Here is a 24,394-nt window from a genome sequence, read left to right as displayed (position 1 = left end):
TCTATCACGGTCATCTCCAGAAAATAAACAGTGACATAATCGATTATGGCATTTGCTGCATCGATGCTGAATCGTGCATGTGCGCATTGCGATGCATTGCCGAATCGATTATTGTTGACACTCCTACCAATTTGTGTCCAAATTTTGGCGCGAGTTTTGCAAATTGCTAGGAGTGACTGTTAGTCTTTTATCAGGGTTCCATTCCCAGAGCAATGGTCAAACCGAACGAGCCAATCAGGATGTCGAAAGGGTGTTGCGATGTTTGGTCTCCAAGAATCCTTCGTCCTGGAGCCAGCAACTCTCAATTGTGGAGTACGCGCACAATTCATTGCCAGTGTCATCCACAGGCATGTCTCCATTTAAGTGTAGTTTAGGTTACCAACCACCTAATTTTTCCAGTCTGGAATCCGAGGTCTCGGTCCCCTCCGCACACCCACTAGTCCAGAGGTGTCACTGCACCTGGACCAAGGCTCGTAGATCCACCAGGTGGCGCCCTTCCGCAACTTTTTAAACTCGGAAGTATTGCCCTATGGCAAGCTGCTGCATGTCCGTGTCTGTTTTAAAGATCGCTCTGAATGGGATCTCTATGAAAAGTCCGTCACAAAAATGGAATTATCTCTGCTTTTTGCTCAAAATATGGTGTTTTTGCAAAAACCTACCCATATTCAAAAGCTGATTGCAAAAGAACCACTAAAGGTAGGATGAAACGTTTTTTTTTTTGTTTGAAAGCAGAGGGTCTGTTCTTTCATTTGGTATATTGTATGTTTATATATTTAAAGAAGAACATTTTCTGGAAGGCATTAAACTTTGGTGAAAATCATGCTGGCACTGGCTGGCAACTTTTTTTTAAAACGCTGGCGGTGAAAGAGTTAATAAACATTGTCATTTTTCACCTGCATTTGCTTCCGCGCATTTCGTGTCATTACAAAACCAGGGAAAGGCATGCAAGAAATTATCAGAGGAGGTGCTTGTGGTTGGCAAAGCTCAGGAAAAATAGTAGTATTGTATTAGAAATATGATTGAAGTACACAAAGAATAAAACAATTATGCTTCATTTAAAGAGTTTTTAATATGTACTTTTAGTTTTGCACAAAATGTACTTAAACACAACTAAAATTTGCGCTGCAATGCCTTAATGCCAGTGTGCTTAATTGCTCATAACAAATTTTCTATTGTAATGATAAATAGTAAAAACAATTACTGCTTTTATTGTTTTACTGTGTGGTTATTTTAGTGTACAGTACTTTGGTACGACTATTTTAAATTTGCTATATAAATAAAGCTGACATTGACATATGGGCTCGGCATGCCGTGAATTACGACTTCAAAACCATGACTCACGACTCTATGCGTTCCAGGCAGCCTGTTACCCGTCACTTCCCACCCGTGAACTCGTACTAGATCGATGTACTCCCAGTTCAGAGTCGTGGTTTTGAAGTCGTGATTTACGGGTTACAGGTTGCCTGGAACGCAGCATATATCGGGAGATGCAACTGAAGGAGGAATCGCCGGGTTGTCACGGATCCTAGAAGAGGGAGCTAACTCGTAAGGATCTGCACCGCCTTTAAATTGTAATTTCTCAGAATATTGTGCCTTTTCTTGTGGTCCAAGTCCTTCCCTATATGCCTTTGCATCTTGGATGGGTTTTCTGTTGTTTAGACATGTCTACATTCACTTAAAGTATCCAAAGCGCAGAATATTCCATTGTACTCCGTTCAGTTCTTTACACCGAGTGCCTCCACAATGGCAGCGCATCCGGGTTACCGCCCAGAACGTGACGTCGGTGAAAACCCTCTCTTGAATGGTTTTATAGATATAGACATTTGAATTAAAGTTGTCTGTCCCCTTTTTTCAACTGAAAACCTGAGAAAAAACGCATTTAAAGTTTTTTGCCCATTTTAAAATCCATTGCATTTTTAAAGGGATAAATGATTTATTTTACAGCTTAATTTGACCAAAGACATTAATATAAATGCTATTACAGTAAACCAAGAAACAAGCTTATAAATCAAACAGAATGATGTTTATTGAAAATGTGAAGTAACAGAAAAGTTTCTGTGATGGTTGGGGTTTGAGTTAGGGGAAGGGAATTGAACATTACGTCTATGGAATGTCCCCACAAAACATGGAAACCAGAATGTGTGTGTGTGTGTGCGTGTGTGTGAGAGAAATTGAGGGAGGCAGAGAGACAAGCAAAAAGAAAACAAATAATGCTTGCCTATGAAATCATATCTTTGTGTAGGCTAGTTGACAATAACAGTGTAAACATTTCAAAAAGGAGTTAAATAGGAGAGGAGAGTGCTGCGAGTATGACAGGAGGATGGCTGGACCAATCGCGTGCCCCGGGGTTTCCCATTGACAAATGATCAGCGTTTATGAAGATTTCTTATTGGCTCTAAAACAACATGTAACACCATATTTGGAGAGATAGTTATGTTTCAGGGGATACCCGGGAAATGCTTGGAGGTGACGAGAGGATTTGAGAAAAGCAATGTTCATTTCCAGCGAATTTAGTAAAACTGTTTCAACTTTAATAGTCATTTAAACACCTTTAATCAATTATTTGGACTACGAAACTTTGGGAGATTATTTTTTAATGTCTGTTCTTTGAAATTAGCTAAAAATATTTTTTTTGGATAATTTCATTGTTTTTCCACATTATCGGCTCATATCTTAAACGGAACGTTGCGACTTCTGACTCATTTCGCCAGAGCGGGTCACAAATTACTTTCAGACTCATGTGTTCATCAGCCCATCATCTGACTGAGAAGAACTAATTTCAATCACCTTTGATACTTTTGTGACTTGATCAATATTTGATTTGTTTTCTGTTTTTTTTCTCTTAGTTGACAATTTACATCCATTAAAACCTCCATCTCCTTAAACAACACTGACTCCGCGACTCTAGTCGCCGTTTGACCAACCGTGGTTCTATGGCGTTAGCGGCTACCCTGCTCACACATGCTCACTCTGGGCACAAGCGAATCATATGCCCTGAAGCTCCACACCCAAAACATTTCATAATTTCCAATGTCACATGGACGGAATAATCATAATCATCAGCTTTAAACTTAAACACCAAGTTCTTCGTTGCTGTTTTTAAGAATCATTTGAACTTGTCTCCTAAAAGACACACCATGTTTTAGATGAGGAGATTTGCAGCTGATAGGAATCATCTTAATCGGAGATACTAATTTTCCGTGTCTCTCTAGTTCTTTATCTAAAAGCTCGTTTTTCAAAAACAGGGGTACCTTCGAAATAATAACCTTTTTAGCAGGACTTACTAGGGACAAAACTGGTGTGTAAGCAGTGGTTAAATTGGCTTTTGTAGGGAGGGGGAGCCCTTATTTATGGTAAATAGTCATCATTCAAAATACGCCGTAAAATTACTTAATGTGTTTTACACTAAAGGGGCTCTTTTTCCAGTATTAATGTGTAAGGTAAAGTTGAGTATAGTTATTCAAACAAAGATAAATACTTTACAATTCATTTACAAGTTTCAGCTTTAAATCTGTGCCAGAGGTTGATCCAAACTTTAAAACCTGAACTTTAAATTATGCTAATCTATGAGTCTGACACCCTATATGCATTTTTTGCACATGTTATTATGCACAATTGATCAAACTTTGAAAGAAGGTATAAGACTCAACCTCTTTTACTAATTCTAAGCATAAGATTAAATCAACAAGAAAAACGACATACTGAATCAGCATCAATATGTCTTATAAATTAGCCATAGAGATAAACTGGTCAGCAGTTAGTATAAATAATCACTATAGTTAGATTGTAATTGATTTTTATAATCAAATACATAATTTTATTAAACTATACAATAAGTTCAGTGTTATCTTTTAACATATTGTAATGAGATTAGTGATATGGCTATACATACTTTAATCATTTTTTTCTAGACTTCTTTTAAGTTTTCTCGACGTGTGCATCACTCTTACCTCTCTATCTCTCATCTCTACAATGTCTAATGTCATCCTGTGAGAATGCGCATTCTTGAGGATCTGAGTGAGACGCGGGGCTGCGTACCAGTGATGCGCGGGTCAATGTATAAACAACCGGCACCCGCCCGCAACTTGGACCGCAAAAAAAACATCTGTAATTTTGGCAGATCCGGACGGGATAAAAATTATCATGCTATTCCTGAGATAGGAGCGTCTGTTTCCTGCGTTGCAAAAGATCACGTGCTCTGGATATGCGTGTTTGCAGTTGATATTTTGCTTTAAATGTAAAATTATTAGCCTACAAAACATGTCATTTATTAATTTAATTTTAACAAATCAAAATAACTTATACAAATCATATAAAGTAGCCTACGTGTTTTATATAACTGGCTGCTTATAAAAAGCCCAAATAAATTAAGAAATAATGATTAATAACAATTTATTATCTTTTATTAATTAACATTACCATTCCAGAGTGAAACAAAATAAGGTTGAGTTCATACCTTATAACGTTACTGATATTACAGTGTTTAGTCTTAACAGTATATGCAGCTCGTCTTGATTTAATTATTTTATTCCGCCAAATGGAAAAAAAACATATCTGAATGAATGGGACTCAAGACCTATATGTCGGATTGCGTTGGCCAAAACACAAAAAGAACTGCTTTTTCAAAAGATATTGCGAGCAGACACAGATATTTGCATCCGGGCGGGATTACATTTATCAAAAGACCTCTGAGTTTGGCGAAAAACAGTAAGTAAATTGCTCTGGAATTTTTTACAGAGGTTGCAGAGAAAAACACAGACACGGATGGCCGATTCGGACGGGATTAAAATCACAGTGGACCTTTGAGAAGCATGATTTTTTTCAGAGGTTCCCTTGTAAAACTCCCGTCCAAAATTACAAAGGTTTAAATGGCATCTTTATTCAAACGAACTGACCGACCGCGACCCGAATGTCATTATATTTGGCCCGGCCCAATTTAACCCTGTTGCTGAAGGAGACGGAGCTGAGCTCCGGCAGGGTGTGTTGTGGACCTGAGGAGGCGGAGCTGCGCTCCGGTGAGCTCCGGCCCAATTTAACCACTGTGTGTAAGTATCATGAATCACAAAACCACTCTCAAGTAGCTGATTCACCTTTTCTACATTATCCAGAAAAATCACAACAGCACTATTCATCCTAGAAGTTGATTTAATATTTTCATAAATAATAGCCTGTCGGCGCATGAGTGTATGTAAACTAAACTGACTTCCTGCAGCCATGCTAACCGGTCACACTGGCCGCAGCCGCCTCCACACAACAAACAAACAATAAAACTCCACCAAACACTGTTTCTCTAATCAACTCTACAAAACATCAGCAGAGAAATGTTGAGAGGAGAAAAGTTTAGAAAAAAATTACGAAACTCACAATCACCACGCTCACTCCCAACACACACATGCAGAGAGAGAGAGAGAAAGAGAGGGAGGGACAGAGAGAGAGTGAGAGAGAGAGAGAGATGAACTGTGAACTGTAAACATAAGAACAAAATGTAGTTGAATGCGGAAGAGTTTTCAGCAGAAAGATTTGATGAGAACAGAAGATCAGAGCTAGAAGACTTCATCAGAATGGAAACCCCTGACATGTCCTCAGTGAGTAAAATAAAAACTGTTTAATGATAATAAGATTTTAAGAAGGATGTTTAAATGCATTTGATAGAAATAAAGTTGTAATATCAGTATCTAACATTTGATATCATTCATCTGACCATATAAATGCTAGTGACATATACTATTCAACATGAGATTAATAACATAATGAAGAGATTACACTGCAAAAAATGACTTTCTTACTTAGTATTTTTGTCTTGTTTTCAATAGAAATATCTAAAAATTCTTAAATTAAGGTGTTTTTTCTTGATGAGCAAAACGACCTAAGTAAATAAGTCTAGTTTTAAGACAAATAATATACAATTTAAGTGAAATTGTCCTTAAAACAAGTAAAATTTTCTCACCCAATTGGCAGATATTTTTGCTTGTTTTAAGCATAAATTCACTTAAATTGTATATTTTTTGTCTAAAAACTAGTATTATTTTCTTAGGTCATTTTGCTCATCAAGAAAATACATCTTGATTTAAGAATTTTTTGATATTTCTACTGAAAACAAGACAAAAATACTAAGTAAGAAAGTCATTTTTTGCAGTGTACAAACTTGAATAAATATCAATACATTAAATAAATTGAATATTAACCTTTAACTCTTTCACCGCCAGCGTTTTTCATGATTTTCACAAAAGTTTAATGTCTTCCAGAAAATGTTCTTCTTCAAATATATAAACATACAATATACCAAATGAAAGAACAGACCCTCTGCTTTCAAAAAAAAAAAAAGGTTCATCCTACCTTCAGTAGTTTTTTGTAATCAGCTTTTGAATATGGGTAGGTTTCTGCAAAAACACCACATTTTGAGCAAAAAGCAGAGATAATTCCATTTTTGTGACAAACTTTTCATAGAGATCCCATTCAGAGCGATTTTTAAAACAGACACAGACATGCAGCAGCTTGCCATAGGGCAATACTTCCGGGTTTAAAAAGTTGCGGAATTAACCCAGTTGTTTTGTAACCCAACTTTGGGTTAAATATGGACCAACCCAACTCTGGGTTATTTTAACGCAACAAGTTGAGTTGTATAATCAACCCAACTCATTGGGTTGATTTTTAACCCATCTGTTGGGTATAAATAACTTTTTGTTGGGTTGTTTCAACCCAATGTTTGGTTAATGTGTTTAAAGCTGTTAGTGGTTTAAATTGCATTCATACCTTTCATTGTGGCGTCTATAAATAACAAAGCATAGATTTAATTGAAAAAAGCATATTTATTGCCTATAAAATAAAAGAGTACATAAAAGAATACATAGCCCTACACAAACAATCAAATTTCTGATAAAAATATATTAGTATTACATACATTAATCTGCAAACAAGCATCATCACACCACTTCATGAAATCATCAACCACTGGACCATGGCACGTTTCATTGTCTTCTAGAAGACTCACAATGACTGTTTCATCTGCAAATAAAAAATACCTATTTCTATGTTTACTTAGACAATAATTTGTGTATAAAATATACAATAGAGGAGACAAAACAGATCCCTGGTGAGAACCTGTGGATGTTGTCAAGGGGGCTGAAAGACTACCATTTACTCTCGCTCTCTGAGTTCGTTCGGTTAAAAATCTAAGACCCAACCTACCAAGTTAAGATCAAGACTTAAATGAGTAATTAACTTATCTGCTAAAATATGGGGTTGTAGGGAATTAAAAGCAGATGAAAAGTCTATAAATAAGAGCTTAAAGGAATATTCCATTTTCTTAAAAGAAAAATCCAGATAATTTACTCACCACCATGTCATCCAAAATGTTGATGTCTTTCTTTGTTCAGTCCAGAAGAAATTATGTTTTTTGAGGAAAACATTGCAGGATTTTTCTAATTTTAATAGACTTTAATAGAGCCCAACATTTAATACTTAACTCAACACTTAACACTTAGTTTTTTTCAACGGAGTTTCAAAGGTCTATAAACGATCTCAAACGAGGCATAAAGCCGAAAGTATACTATGGACGTCCGCGTATGCGCGCCGTCCGCATGACGTCATTTTCGTCATCAAGAGGGTCCAGCCCAAAATTTGAGACCACGCGGACAGTGCGCGTACAGTCCGCGTACAACAGCGCATGCGCGTGAAAATATTTAGACAGTGCACTCCACTATAAACAATTATACAAAGGAAATAGACAGCATTTGCACACACACTATGGTTTTTCTTCTTTAACTTTTACTTCTTCCAAGAACAGAAAGCTCTGGAGCATGTTTGTTTGATTCCTGTTCTTTGTTGTCTTGTTGTTTGTTCCAAACTGTGTTTGCAATGGTGGATCAGTTACTTTTCTTCACCTATCCTAATGTTTTAATGTACTGTAAATGTCGCCAAATCAGTGCTGCCCTGACAGCCTGTTAGACTAATAATTTGAATAAGAAATCATTTGTATTGCATATAGTGTCGAACACGGCCATCCGCGTGTAGCCGCGGGGAGTATACTCGAAAAGCTGCACGGACGTGTGCGCGCGCGAGCCGGACGCGGAAAAAAAGTATACCGCGGCCTTAAGGGTCTTATCTAGCAATACGATTGTCATTTTTGACAAGAAAAATAAAAAATATGTACTTTTAAACCACAACTTTTCGTGTAGGTCCGGTCCAGGTGCGACCTAACGTAAATGCGTAGTGACGTAGGGAGGTCACGTGTTACATATATAAAACGCACATTTGCGGACCATTTTAAACAATAAACTGCCACAAAGACATTAATTAGTATCAGTTGACATACAACAACGTAGGAACGGTCCTCTTTCAAGACGCTTGTAAAAACTGGGGCGGAGTTTCTCGTTCGTCCTCTGTGACCTCTTGACGTCATGACGTATTGCGTGGGGTCAGCTGGCGCATAACGATCGGATCTACATGACGAGAAGTTGTGGTTTAAAAGTGTATATTTATTATTTTTCTATCGTTTTGCTAGATAAGACCCTTATGCCTCGTTTGGGATTGTTTATAGACCTTTGAAACTCTGTTGAAAAAAAACGTTAAGTGTTGAGTTAAGTATTAAATGTTGGGCTCTATTAAAGTCCATTAAAATAAGAAAAATCCTGCAATGTTTTCCTCAAAAAACATAATTTCTTCTCGACTGAACAAAGAAAGACATCAACATTTTGGATGACATGGTGGTGAGTAAATTATCTGGATTTTTCTATTAAGAAAATGGACTAATCCTTTAACATAAGTTCTACTACCCTCCAGGTGCTTTAATGTTTAGTAAAGTTAAAGTAGCATCTTCCACATCTCGCTTTGTTCTATATGCGAACTGAAGAGGGTCTAACAGATCCTTAGTTTAATGTAATAATTCTTCTTTTACTAATTTCTCAAAGCATTTTATTATAAGGGATGTTAATGCTATCGCCCTAAGGTCATTTAATGTTACAGCATGTGTGGTTTTCGGCACTGGCACTACAGTGGCTTCCTTCCAAAGTTTTGGAACTCTCTGGAGGGCAAATGATCTTTGAAAGATATTACAAAACACTGGCGCCAATTGTTCTGCACAGACCTTAATTAAACACTCCCATACTTTATCTGGACCAGGGCTTTTTCTCATATTGCAACCCTTAAAGCAGGGGTCTTCAAATACTCTTCTTCGGGGGCCAGATTTAAAAATTGTAAATATGACGAGGGCCAAACTTTTACCCATATTTTTTATATATATATATATTTGTGTGTGTTGTTGTTGTTACTTTTGTTATAGTATATTTAAAAAAAAGATAATTAAGCACCTGCAGATGGTTAGCACCCCACGCAGCCCCTTTCTGACTCACTTTCCGTGTTTTCGGTCGTCATTTGTCATGTACAGTGGAAAGGGTAAAAGTAACCACACTGAATTTAAATCAGACTATAGTGGTTTCTCAATCGGAAGGCTGCAGTTTCCGGAGGTCGCATTTTCAGGCTGCATACGTCATTAAGTCTTATTTCAGAATTTTAACAATTATAAAGTTGACTATTATTCTTAGTTAATCATAAATTGTTGTAATATGCTTATGATTTGTGAATGTAATAATCAGTTAACTTAAACTTGATGATGTATGCAGTCTGCATATGCGACCTCCGGAGGCTGCAGCCTTCCGAATTGAGAAACGGTCAAAGGTGACCAGTTGACTAGCCCTGCCTTAAAGGAACAGTATGTTAGAAATGTATATCAATTAATCATAAAATGACGCTAATATGTCACTATACATTAGGAAATAATTTTCATTTCAAATACCTATATCACTCACAACAGTGGTCTGGCCAGGATATTGTTATTTAAAAAGTGGAGTTGCAGCCTTCAACTGATGTTTATGTTGTCATGTTGTGTATTGGCCACCAGTTCTGTGATTGCAGTACCAGTTTTAGCCACAAGTTTTGTGATCAGCTTTATCCACAATCCTACATACTGTTTCTTTAAAGACTTTCATTACAGACAACAGGCACGTGCACAGATAGGGCTCAACCTGTGCAGAACACATGCCCTTTTTGTCCTTACACTCCGAAGTGCCCTTTTTTGGAGGTGTTTTATTATTATTATTTTATATATATAAATTAATGCTATTGTTAAACATTTACCTCTGTCTGTGTGTTTTACAAATATATTTATCAAGTAAAATTATTAAAAAACTAAATATTTTTGGATCCGCTCAAACTGTCTGTCAAACATCTTAACTCCGCCCCCTGAGTGCAGCGAGCTGAAGTTCCACAGCAGTCAGAGGCAGCTGAACGTCTTGCAACGGTAAATAAGTATCTTGTTGTTTGAGTACAATGCTGTCTCATTACGAAAGAAACACTAGTATGTATATAACGGCGCATGTTTTATAAATTTTAGCAGAGCCGAATTATCCATAGACGGGATTGGTCGAGTGGGCAATCAGGGGGCACTAAGAGCTCCAAACTGCGACCAAATTGAGTTTTTGACAAAGCGCGAGCAGTTTTTGAACAAGTGTTCACCCATGTGAAGGGCACCCGTGACAACAATACGGAATGCACGGTCGGGTTTTTACCGCTTTTTTTGCATGACGCGTCTCAATCGTTAAAATCGTTAAAATGTCTAGCCTACATTAACACCAAAAACATATCAGATTAGAAAGGTCTTAGACATCAGATGCCCAGTTGGGAAAACTGGATAGAGACGAAAAACGTGTAAAGGATACAAGTATGTACATTATATTGCCTGTCACTCATTATAGTATGCAATCTGGATATAATTTATTGTATATGCATGTATCTTATGCCTTGAATTAGTCAAGGGAGTTGTATGATTGTTGTATGATTATTTGGTTCATAACTTTTTATTCTGAAATCAACTGCATAGAGTTAAGTCTACTTAGTATTTAGTATATTTATTAGTAATGCAGTTATTTGCACCTTCAAAAGACCAAGGTTCCTGGTCCTCAGCACAGTTTTTGCCAGGTAGGCAGAGATACATGTTGAATATGCTAATGGTATGGCTATAGTATAGTATAATCTCCTATTTTGATCTTTAATCTCCTATTTCCCCTCTTCTCAATCACATATCAATCACACAAACATGTTAACCAAATAATAAAAATGAGCTTATAAAACAAACAGAATACCTTTTTTTTCTTCAAACATATTTTAATGTAACTTTATGTAAGCAGAGGAAAAAAATAAAATTTATATATTCTACAATTAAATAAGAGCAAGTTCACAAGAGCACTTCACAAACACATGACTACAAATAGGCCTAATACAGACAAACACCCAGGATGTAAATTGTTAAAGCCAACTTAAAAGGGCAGATATCGTTTGCACTGTATAATGCCAAGCTATCATAAAATGTCATTTTTCATTCATTAATAGTGATTTTTTTCAATCATTAATAGCGAATAAATATAAAGCTATTAAGATGATTATTAAGTTATATTTATTTGGAGGGGGTGCCCTTTTTCAGTTTCACTCTGTGCACGGCCCTGACAGACAATTCATAAAAAAATATATGCACAAGCATGACTCGTTTTAGATTTCATAAACTCTATCAATGGATCAGATTCAGGCACATCAAATTGTAAATAAAGTTTGTTTAAGTCCTCTGTTAGCTGACTGTTTCAGTCATATTCAGGTAATTGAACTTGCTTAGTCTCACAACCTTTAGTTCCAGTTATAAGCTTCATTCCCCTCAAAACAGAACCCAAATTGTTCATACAATATACCCTTTGTTCATGCCAATAACTCAGATTCATAGTAATTTCAGATTCTGCCACATCACTCTACCTGGCAGTAAGCCCAATTTTTAGATTTCGCAACAACCTGCATACTTGCCCTACTTAATATAGCCAACACTTTATTAGCATATATTATGTAACGAATACAGGGCTGGACATTGACGTTTGTCCCTGAAGTTAAAATTTTAGATGTGCTAGTGAAAGACAATTTAACTTCCGAGTTTTAACTCTATTCCTACTTATAAACATGTCTACTTGCTAGTTCACCAACAAAATATTAAGTGTTTTAGGTTGCTTGCAAAGCAAAGTGTGCAATACTTCCATTACTTACATGTAGACTTAAGATTTTCTTCCCACTTTTGTAGACAGGAGTTGGAATATCATCATGGGGTTCTGTAAAGATTAATGTTTAGATTAAATTAGTAACTTTATTGTCATAATACTCAAAAAAACTTTTGTATTCCCAAGTGTACCTGGAGGTGATTTGTTGATGTTCCTGGTTCCTGAGTGGGAGGTTGCAGGATTCTGTCTGTAAAATGCAATGCCCAAGTTTCAAATAGCTTAGTCTTCAATGAGCAAATATAAAAGCACAGAGACATGCTGTATCTCTACAGTGGGACAGTCAGTCGAGTCGAGTGTTTAATACATGGAATATACCGACACTTCTTGTTTTTAACCTTCAGGTGATGGTGATGTCACAACTGTCCCTGGTGTGAGTTTTTTTTAAACAGCAATTTTTAATCGACTTGTTTGAGTTTTTATGGCGACACATCAAGCTTCACGCGATCCGACAGCAGCAGTAACTTATGCTTCTCATTCAACACATTGTATGTTATTTAAACAAACCATAATAAACATATTAAACTACTATTACATGTTTTCAGTATTGTTTTCGTTTTATGGAAATATTATTATGGAGTACTAGATAAGACATGAGCTTATGAAATTATTTGCTTAAAAAATCATTTAAAACATAACAAAGGTAACGGTACGCGTAAACACATCACAAACTATCATAAACATTAACTAATAAGCAGTTAATGTAATCTCATTTTTATAATAATTAGGGCTGTCAAATTGAACGCGTTAATAACGTGTTAACGCAAATTCATTTTAACGGCACTAATTTCATTAACGCGCGATTAACACAACACATAATTTCTGTTTGACCCACAGCTGGATGAATTGAGACGCAGCAAGTGTTGTCTAGATGAGTCGGAGGTTTTCATAAAAATAAGAGCATTAAGCTCTCGTTTAGCGAATCCAAATAGTTGTAAATAGTCATTAAACATCTAAAATGATCTTTATCTGCACGTCTCCTGAGAGGTGTACCGTCCCAAATCCATAATCTAAAGCAAAGATGCGTCTTCATTCAATTTTTGGTTTCGTTTTTAAAGCATTCAGAAATTATAGAAAATAGACTGCAGGATTTTCTTGATGTTAAAATAATTATTAAGAGAGATAAAGTTCAGGACCTGATTGATGTTAAAATAGTTATTAAGAGTGACAAGACTCAAAAGCGATGTCTGACGCAGAGCAGCGCATGCACACAAACATGCGAGTGCGCGACCCCGATATAAATAGACATCTAACACAAAATTACAGTTTTAAAAATATCTGTTTTGACAAGAATTCATGCAGGTATGACCTATAATCTTTTATATCTGAAGTGAATGTTTGGTTAACTGTTGAGGAAAAGTATCTGTTGTGTAATATTATATTAAACCCTTGCATTAGTATACAGTATCTTAAAGCGTTTTTTTTTTTCAATATCAAAATTAAACAATAAAAGAAAAACATATATGTAACACATATTGATATTGTTTTTGCTCTGCGTAAACAGGTATAGTTCTGTCATGCTTTGTCAGATTCCAACAATTGTTCCAATTGTTTTGAAGTTTTTTAATAGAGAATGTTAAAATATAAATAACACATTTTTGAAAATTTGCTCATCCCAACTCAATTTGCCAGCACATGTCACAAATGATGCAGCAGCAAACAGAAATGAAGAAAGAACAAGGTCTTCTAAAGGGAAAATCATATATAAAACTGTGGCTGTTGGTTCTGTTGAAAATGTAAACAGGCTGTTGTAAACAAACATTTGCATAAAGCATATATATTGACCAAATCCATGCTGATTAGAGGATTTAAAACTTGAAAAGTTTTACATTTAGGTAAATTGAGAACAGATAAAAATGTGCAATTAAGTTGAAATCATGAGATTAATCTAGATTAAATATTTTAATCTATTGACAGCCCTAGTTATAATATATAGTAGCAGAATAAATAAATCAGCATATTTTATCAGCATAATATATTGTTTTAGAATAATTATTGTATTTATTGTTCACTGTCAGTTTCTATGAAAGGTTTTACTGGAAGGATTTGTGGATAATAGATGCACGTGCATCACATTCAGTTCTTGTGCGTGTATTATAGTTAAAACAAATGTTTGGAAAAAAATTTACTGCGTTTGTATCATCTACTATGGCAACCCCTAACTGAACAAGTTATGCCTGTCTTCCGGGATTTCAAAATACCAGTTAAAACGGCAGACTCGTATCCCTCGCATTGGACTACCATTAGCTGTAGTGGCTCACCAGAAGTTTTACCCATCTGAGCTCAAAGATGTTGTCGATCACATTTACGTCATGAATAGTATGGATATGGCCAGGCTTGTCAGTGAACCACGGCTGCATGTAGTAAATGGTGCTTCATCTGAAAACAGGTGATGGCAATTTACTAATAATCACAGAACCGGGTTTACCGATGAGATGTGCTTGACAATTTTCTACAATTAAAGGGATAGTTTGGCTAAAAATTATAATAAACCCATGATTTACTCCCCCCAAGCCGTCCAAGATGCATATGTCCATCATTTTTCAGACAAACAAATTTTTTGTTATTTTAGAAAATGTGTACGATCTTTCAGTTAATCAAATGTGAAGTTATGGGGTCCACTTCCTTCAAGTCCAAAAAATGTGCATCTATCTTTCACAAAATAAATCCAAACAGCTACAGGATGATAAACAAAGGCCTTCTGATGGTAATCCGTGTGGTGTTGTTGTAGAAATATCCATATTTAAAACTTTATAAACGAAAATAACTTGCTTCTGGTAACGCCGCCATCTTGGTTGCATCCGCATTCAAGATGAGAGCTGTCCTGAATGCAGATGAGGCTAAGATGGCAGCATGAGATTAAAACTATCAGTTTGATTTCAACTTTTACTTTATTTATTTATTTAAAATGTACATGTTTCTTTCTCATATTAATGTTTTCTGTTTTAAGCTGGATTTCTAAACCATTATAAGTTACCTTCTAACGTTATCCAAGTTACGTTTCTAAAATGATTAAAACAAGCCATGTTTTAAACAGGTTTCATAAAAAGTTTAATCAACCAAAATATTTTAATTATTTAAAAGCAAGCATAAACATAGTTTAGATTTAGTCGGCATTACAGACTAGCCAACAGAAGCTAATAAAACTAGTTTAATAACAGTTACATGTGAACCATCATTTTGCATACTTTTACATTCAGAAATAGTTTAGATTAAAAACAATGATACAAACCTTGTTCCTTCAAATAAATCAAAGATAAGTAGATGAAAAACAGTTCATGAATCGTGAGGTGATAGTAAATTCCTGCATCAGGTAGCGTTGCAGTGAGAAGCAGCAGCAGGAGTTCAGCTGATGCGTCTGTGTGGGGGAGGGGAGGAGTTCTCTCTGGGGAAAAAGAACACTGACATCCGGTGGTTGCGCCTGGAACTTTTGCGACTTCACTTAGTGCCAAGGTGCTATCTTTAAAATTGACTGCAAATTTGAACATTACACATACATATTCTCGCCTGAACTGATACATTTTGATGAAAGAGAAAGTAATATTGTGAAACAGCTATATGTATCTATTAAGTTGGCTCTATTTCAAAATTACCCAACATAAAACCCAATGCGTTGTGTTACACAAAAAACTACCCAACACTGATAAAACAACCCAACAATATAACCCAACTGGCTCAACCCAGCAGTTGGGTTGAAAAAACAACCTAACGTTTTTTAGAGTGTATACTCTAATTATATTGCTATTTGAAATTGCATATGCATTTTAAAAACAGCTTGTTAAAGGGACACTTCACCCATTTGCATTAAACTTTGTATAGTTAGAACCCCAGTCATGTTTTTGAATGGTCATGCAACATTTCCTCAGTTGCCGCTGAGACAGGAGAAATACAGATTTCAGTGTTGCACTTCCTTCTTTCAATGATGTAAAAATCATCATTTTGAATCATTGAAAGAAGGAAGTGCAATATCTTTGTTGAGTGTGTGAGACTTCAAACACCCCTTTTCTCGGTCAAATGGGCACCAAATTCTAAATGTATTTTACATTTTGACAAAAAATTGACACACTTTCAATAAAGATTAATGTTTCTACGGGTGAAATTCTCCTTTAATGTTTTCAACAATATTGGAACACATTGGCTTCTATGTTTTCAAGGCGGTGTACAATTTTTTAAATGTAGCTTTCAAATACTCTTATTAAGACCTTAACAAGCATTTCTTCTCCAGATTATAAAAAACCTTAATCCAAAATGACATTATATAATAACCCAGTGCTTCTTAACTCCGTTACTGGAGTCCCACTGCTCTGCATATTTTGTATGTCTCTTTTATCTCACAGATTCAGTTCAGTTCATGTAGATCTCTGCTGATCTCTGAACTAATGATTAGAATCAGGTGTGTAAAATAGGGGAGACATTAAAAATGTGCAGAGCAGTGAGGCTCCTGGAATAACGTTAAGAAACACTGATATAATTAAACTTTTACTAAAACAGGCCCTAGAACACTGCTTATCAGCAAAACATGTTATCTGTAATTACTCATCAATGCGTGATTATGACAGTGTGAACTTTTATAATACTATAAAATTTGTCATGAAAACAAGCTGCAGTGTTTTTTAAGCAAATCATTCATGGGGTATGGCCCTGAAGCACATTCCATGACAGAATTAAACTACATTTAAATTTGTATTTGGGTGATTACAGAACTGCTTCAAATTCACAGTTGGAGACCTCTTAAAAAAAAAACACAAATTGTGCATGTATTCAAAGTGTATAATAGGTACACATTTCTAGTAATTGTGCAGTTAATGCACATAATTGTACTTTCAGAGAGTTATATTCTTCCTCTACCCAAATTGCAAGGCTCCGCATCAGAAAATGACCAACCTAAACCCATATCGTCGCTGCCCGATGAAACTCACGTATGTCCAAAACGGTTACTTTTCAGTAAGTGACAAAAACACAGTATTTCAAAAGCAGTTGAATGTAGCGTTGTCATACTTGGTACGGCATCTTGTAACCATATTCTTGCCAGTGTAATGCTATAATCCACATTTGACCAAAATTGAGTTTAAATGGACATACGTGCATATTTTACACTAACAGTGGTCGATACACGTTCTTCCGATCATTAATGAAAATGGCCAAGTCGCATTTCATATTGACAGATGAATACGCTCAGTTTATTAAATAGCCTACCTCTTAGTTTATTTAATATTAATTATACATTTATTAAATGTCTCTTGCAAACTATGAAGGGACAATGAATCAATACACTGATATGATAATGCTAGACCAGATGTGTCCAGACATTTTTGTGGTGGTCTACTTTTAAAATGATAAAGCCGACAAGATCTACCTGCTAAAAAAACACAGTTAATTATTTTTATAACACTTTCAATGCTTGTAGGACTATACTGCATATATCTCTACATTGAATTTAGGGATGTCACCATTACTCTATTCTTTCTGAGGAGTTTTGGTGAAAATCCTTGAGTACATGTTAAGTACTCCTTAAAATAGCTGAGATGCTGTGACTGTAGAAGATGACAACAGTATCAAAAGCATACAAATCAGCGCTACGCTGCCTCTCTCTCTCTCTCTCTCTCTCTCTCTCGTTTGCTCGCTCTCTCTCACACACACACACACACACACACACACTGTGCGCATGGATCAGCTACTGCGTGAAGGCAAGAATGTGCATCCTGGTAAATTTTGGAAGTTAAAGACGACTGAGCTGCAGCGGCCTGGCATAAGATTTATAAAAACACATTTGAGAAGAAAGGCGCAGCAACTCAAAAAGACTTGCATGTTTCACAATTACTCTAAGACCATAATGCCAATTTCGCGCGTGGAGTAGCAGTTAACTTATGTGCAATCTACTGGCATTGCCTTTGCGATCGACTGGTTGATAATTTTGTCACTCCTAGACAACGTACGTATGGCGTCAGGGAGGAAACGTTTACCTCGATGAAGGAAAGTCATTGTCTCACCAGGCTATGTTTATTCTGCTATCCAGTGCTCGATGAAACTTCATGAGATCGGCGAGATGCTTCCACAGGGCGGGAGATACGCGGCGTGATTGACAGCTTTGACACCACATGGATATACGTGAAAATCAGATGACATGATTTCACAACTTTTCATTGGCCATTTAGATATGTGAAGCATACTGTATATGGAAATAAACCTGGACATTCAATCCGTCGAAAAATCTCAAAATCGGCAAAATGGACATACGTGGTTTTCATCGGACAGCGACGATATGTTATATAAGTAAAGCGCACTTCTGAGAGTCATGGGGATTACTTTTGTATTGTATTTATCTGCTTTTTGAACTCTCAAAGTGACGGAAACCATTAACCTGCATTATGTGAATCACAGAACACTGGGGTTTCTTTATTTTTCTACTGAAGGACAAATGACACCAATATATCGGATGGCCTAAGAGTAACAGCTTATTTTTATTTTTGGGTAAACTATACATTTAATAAATTTCACTGTCTTTCTCTGCAAAACCCTCTAAGCGCATTGAAAGCATTTTGGGCCAAAATATGCAATTAGAAATTTAGAATGTAAAAATGAAGAAACTGAAACACACATTAGGGGGTGCTGTAATTCATGTGACCGCCACATATGGGTTATGATCAGGTCCAAGTACTCACAAGGGACACAAGTTTGAATGTGAACTACAGTTTTTTCAAGCGCCTTCATTTATCCAATTCATCTTTGGTGGAGTTAGGGTTAAGACATTTTTGATGTGAAGTTTAAAGAATTCTGCCAACAAAGTGGTATTTCTTAATGGCCTGAGGTGAGGATGGAGCAGAATTAAAGCAAAGGTTTTTGATGAACAAATAATACGTGCTGAGAGCATTCGGTTAATATCATTATCTCATTTTTGATGGTGGTTGTGCAACTTGATGCATGACCTGCTTATTAACTCTTTTAAAAGTTGCCAGTCAGCGTCAGCATTTCTTATGATTTTCACAAAAGTTTAATGCCTTACAGAAATGTTCTTCTTTAAATATATAAACATTTAAATTAAACCAAAAGAACAGTCCCTCTGTTTTTAAACAAACAGACAAACAAGGTTTCATCCTATCTTCTTTTGTTTTATATGGTGGGCAAGAGCGCCAACTAGTGCATAATAACGGAAATATGGATTGCCATAAAAACTTGTCTTTGGCAGGAAAGCGTTTTCTCTTGTTAAGATAACTCATCAATGGCAGGGAAAGAGTTAATCAATTATTAAATGGTGTATAATAGATTTAATACCACTAGTCAACAATTGAAGTGGATCAAAACCTTTTCTAAAAGTTGTCTTAAAACCAATACCCAATATACGTTCATCTTAGGACTACTTTTATAAACATTTTTGATCCACTTCAAATGTTGACTAGTATATTATTTTATTGTAAGATCACGACACACCTAGTTTTTGTCAGTGATAATTCATATATTGATCATTAATTGAAACATGAAACTGATCTAATTAGTTTCATTTTATTACAGCTGATGCCATCTCGGCCTGAGCTATTTGATTTTGAGGGCATTTCTATGACCCACTTCTTTACTGACAATTGGGAAAATGTTAAGAACTTCCAAGCGAGACCAGACGACATCCTAATCGCCACTTACCCTAAAGCAGGTGAGTGTACTGAATGAAGTGATTTAGTGTAGCTGAAGTAATTGTGCTTAGCATACGGCTAATCTTCTGACTAATGCAACTAAAAATGCCAGAGCACTGTAACTTAAGGGCTTACATCAAACCTAGAACACTCTAGATCAGTGTTTCTCAACCCTGGTCCTCAAGGACCCTCTTCCAGAAAGTTTTAGATGTCTACCAATTTAAAACACCTGAACTAACTCATCAGCCTCCTTCCAGAATGTCTCCCTAACAAGCTAATAATTTAAATCAGGTGTGTTAATTAAGGAGACATCTAAAACATTCTGGAAGGGGGTCCTTGAGGACCAGGGTTGAGAAACACTGCTCTAGAGCACCTCAATATTTAGGCTCTGTTTACACGTACATGGTTATTTTTAAAAACTGAGAGATTTACCTTCGTTTGTGCCCCTCGTTTACACGCAAACGGAGAACTCGCCTCTGAAACCGATTGTTTCTAAGAACTCCGGCCAGAGTGGAGATATTGAAAATCTTCGGTTGCACGGTTGCATGTAAAGTGAGACAAACGGATGTTTAAGCAGGCAACGTCACAGAGTATGCGCCAGAGCTCACACCTACGTCAAAAGTGCGACCCATGTTTACATGTGACTGCTACTCTGAACGCTTCCAAGATCACATTTATGTTCGTGCAAACTCGTTTCGTGTGTTTGTATTTGCAAATACAGCTGCTCCATTATGTCAAGGAGCAGAGACGAGTGCTCTGAGGTCAGCAATTTTACGCGTGTTTGACTTCATGCGGCGCTGCAACGGATGATGTCAAAGTACCGCGAGAGCGATTCGAAATTAGACCTCTACGTATGATTCCTCAACTCGCTCTCGCGGTACTTTGACGTCATCGATCACCTACTGCAACAACTCCTCCCTCCAACATGAAGAACCAGTTCGCGTCACCACCAGCGCAGCCGGTGATTGGCTTACGTGGGCTTGAGCTTCTCTTGACGGCATATATGCACGGGTACGTGTAAATAAACACTTTTCTGAAAACTGACATGTGTGCACGATATTATTTTTGAAACCGGAGAGGTTGAAATGTCCGTTTATGAAAATAACCGCCCACGTGTAAACATAGCCTTAATATAATCTGAAAAATCTTCTGTTGAAGTCATATGACCAGAAAGTGTTTATCCAATCATCAGATACAATGATAGGATGTCCTATTAGTCTGTCAAATTATGTAAAAGTTAAGACACTCCAAAGATCATATATTTGCATATCTCAGCACACACTGCTCATGCATTAGGTTTTAACTCATTACCCACCAACCATTTTTTGAAAAGTTGCCTGCCAGCAGTTTTTGCGATCTAGTGGATAATCGTGGTATTAAAGATAAACATAAAACCTCATTAGGAAAACAGTTTTTTCATGCAAATGTTTTCTCTTAATTGATGAGATAACTGTTAAACATAAAACATAAAAGAGTTAAACATATTGATGGGTTTCAGTAGTTCTTCACAATAAAACTCTGCCTGGTGACAGACAGCTGACTTAAAAATTTTCCAGCTTCTTTGAATGAGGACACTATGGATATCATGTGACATCATATTATTGGCAGCTAAGGCTTGTCTGTGGAATACACAGTGGGTCAACATTGCTCTCACAACCTCTTTAACCTTCGAGATGAGACCACTGTGGGCTTCTCTCATTGTTTTTGCACCAGTCAATTTCAATTTTTCAATTTAAAGAACTTTATTCTTCAACTGTTCTATAACAGTCTTTATCATGCTATGTATCGTCTCAACTGATCAAAAGATGATGCCATCTCCACCACCTGCCATATGGCCATCACCACCTGGACATAAAACATCTGAGCAGAACTTCACTTCCAGTCTCTGTTTGCTTTATTGTCTGACTAGTTGCTAAACTAAACTCTTGAACAAATACCTTGTTGAAAATAACTGTAACGTAGGGCTGCTTACACAAAGCGAGAGAAAGACAAATCCAAATGCAGAGTGTTTATTATAAAATCCCAGAAGGGCAAGCAAACAAATCCAAAACAGGGTAATCCAAAAGCAGGCAAAAGGTCAAAACCATGAAAATAAAAACAGAACCATGAAACAAGACAAGACAAGACAAGACAATGAACCCTTGGTATGTAGTTTACAGCTGGCAATACTTTATACAATACAGTCCCCATCTTAAAAACAGGTGCAGGTAACTTGACAGCCATCTTGGGTGCAGAGACAAGCATGGTGGCGGCCATCTTAGAGACAGGCATGGGCTTAAGCAAAACAGACATGACTTTAACTGGCTCTGGTCTGGTAGTTGTGGTTGAGCTGTAGTGCTCATCTACAGCTTCCACAGTGAAGGGAGAGCCACTCATCAACAATGCAAAGTCAGCACACCTCTCTAAAGTCCAGGTGGAGGCATTTCGTGGCATACGCTGACTTAAATCCTCATGAAGTCCATGATAAAACAAGTCCTTGGGCGCCACATCATTAAACCCTACCTGGGGCCCGTTTCAGAAAGGTGGTTAAGTGAAAACTCTGAGTTTGTTAACCCTGAAATGAGGGAAACTCTGAGTTTTCTGTTTCAAAAAGGGAGGTAGGTTAAACCTGAGACAGCGGGGTAAGTCAAGCCTGTTTCAGAAGGAGAGGTAACTTATACTCAGAGTCTGTTTCCGGGGTAACTTACTCGCCGAACCTAACCTGGTCGGGAGCAGGTTTTATCCTGTAAACTCTGAGTTTCTTGTGGTCTCCTCCCCTTTTTCAAAGGAGTGGCGGTGTTTAATCTTGTTAGTTGCTTTAGTACATTCATTCATTGCGCACATTTTTATTATGTACACTGTAAAATATTTTTAGCTGTCTTTAAGTTATAATTAAATTGCCAGTGCAAACCATTACTACTTTATATTTTTATATATTACACTAAACTTTCAACAACAAAAAATTAAAACAGTAAATTGAAATGACTTGTAAAGCTAATAAGATATACTTAGGTGCATAGATCGTGTTAGTGACTAAAATGTCATGTACTTTTATAGAGAATCCTGTAGATGATGATGTTGCATTCATTTGTAGAAAGTTAGATTTATGTCGCGAGAGGATTTTGAGACCCCGAGTGGTTTTTTGTCATATCCACTTACATTTATGTGAGCGAAATTATTATTTTTTTGCAGTCATTTTAGATATATAAATATCCTTATATATGACTAATATCAGTCTTTGTGGTGCTCTTACATCTATACAGTTGTCTTGACATTTCTTACAAATCCACTCGTCATTATCGTTGGTCCAGTGGGTAGTGCTGTGCGCCGTGGTTTGGGCAGACGTGCTGTCGGCAATTGAAGTTCGAATCCCGGCTTGGCGAATTTTTTTTTATTCATGACAAACATTTGAAAAGTTCGTAGCCTCATATTACAAAGTATTATGCTTGATTTCATTTTTAGCTGAGCAGCTGTCATCTTTTTGTCCATGGGATTGCATCTGCATGTAAATGAATATAATGACGTACAGTCCTCAGTTTATTTACTTCGGATATTTTAACTGTGATGAAAAATTAAATGTACGCATTTACTAGAGTAGCATTTTACAAAAACAACTCTTTTCTTAAAAATATATGCTCGTAGTTGCTGTACACTTGCAGTAACTTTCAGTTTTAGTAGTAAAAATGATTAAGACCTCTTTGTCACGTGCTGTTGCCATGGTAAATCGTAATATCTGAGCTCCATTGATGATGGCTTTTCATTGTGGCTGTGCACGCGCTTAACTCAGAGTCAACCTACTCAGAGTTGATTGAACTAACTCAGATCAGCTTTTCTGTAACCGAAAACTCAGAGTTTCCTATCTCAGAGTAAGTCAACTCAGAGTTCAAGTTTAAACTCAGAGTTGGTTGAACCTCCTTATTGAAACGGGCCCCTGGTCACTTAACTTCAGGAATTCCTTGATGTAATCCTCAATCTGGTGGTTGTCATGGCGTAATTCAAATAAAGCAAACACAGTATTCATGTTGCCGGCTGGAAATTACAAACCTCCGCTGGATTCTGGTATGGCGAAGGATTCTGTAACGTAGGGCTGCTTACACAAAGCGAGAGAGAGAGACGAATCCAAATGCAGTGTGTTTATTATTAAATCCAAGAAAGGCAAGCAAAAAAATCCAAAACAGGGTAATCCAAACAGCGTAATCCAGGTCAAAACCATGAAAATGAAAACAGAACCATGAAACAAGACAAGACTATAAACGCTCAGTATGCAGTTTACAGCTGGGAATACTTCTAAGTGAGATGTAGAAATGGAACTGGTTATATAGGGACAAACAGGAAATAAAATGTGACATGACATGATTTCAAAATACAACACCTGAAACAAACTTCAAAATAAAAGACCTAACAGCAGAATACAAACAGAACACAAGACCCTTATAATAACAAATGTTTTGGTTTCCTAATGTAATGATGTACCATTTGAGGCTGAGGGTCCATTTGTAAACTTTTCTTATCTCCAAGATAAACAGAACTGGTTAAACACCAACAACCACAATGTAAAGGGGCAGGCAAACTTGTTGTCAAATAACAGGCAGTATAGTCAGGGCAGGCAGCAAACAATCGTAGTAATCAATAAACAGATCAAAGTAACAAACCAGAATATAAACCGACAGTATACCGCTCAGAAATGACAGCCGTGGCAAATCA

The 24,394-nt window shown here is 36.6% G+C and overlaps 1 protein-coding gene across 1 annotated transcript in view; it reads left to right on the top strand.

Annotated features, from left to right (window-relative positions):
- Nucleotides 1–5,425: 5,425 nt before the first annotated feature.
- The window catches only part of LOC135729884 (cytosolic sulfotransferase 3-like), a 32,730-nt gene continuing 13,761 nt past the window's right edge, over nucleotides 5,426–24,394 (top strand). Inside the window, exons 1-2 of the mRNA XM_065247775.2 lie at nucleotides 5,426–5,585; nucleotides 19,596–19,731. Of these exons, the coding sequence (XP_065103847.1) occupies nucleotides 5,562–5,585; nucleotides 19,596–19,731 (160 nt within the window). The 5' untranslated portion in view covers nucleotides 5,426–5,561. The remainder of the gene's footprint in view (nucleotides 5,586–19,595; nucleotides 19,732–24,394) is intronic.

Source organism: Paramisgurnus dabryanus, chromosome 11 (genome assembly GCF_030506205.2).
Source record: "Paramisgurnus dabryanus chromosome 11, PD_genome_1.1, whole genome shotgun sequence".
In the NCBI taxonomy this organism is placed as follows: Eukaryota; Metazoa; Chordata; class Actinopteri; order Cypriniformes; family Cobitidae; genus Paramisgurnus; species Paramisgurnus dabryanus.
This window is presented reverse-complemented; position numbering and strand designations above follow the sequence as displayed.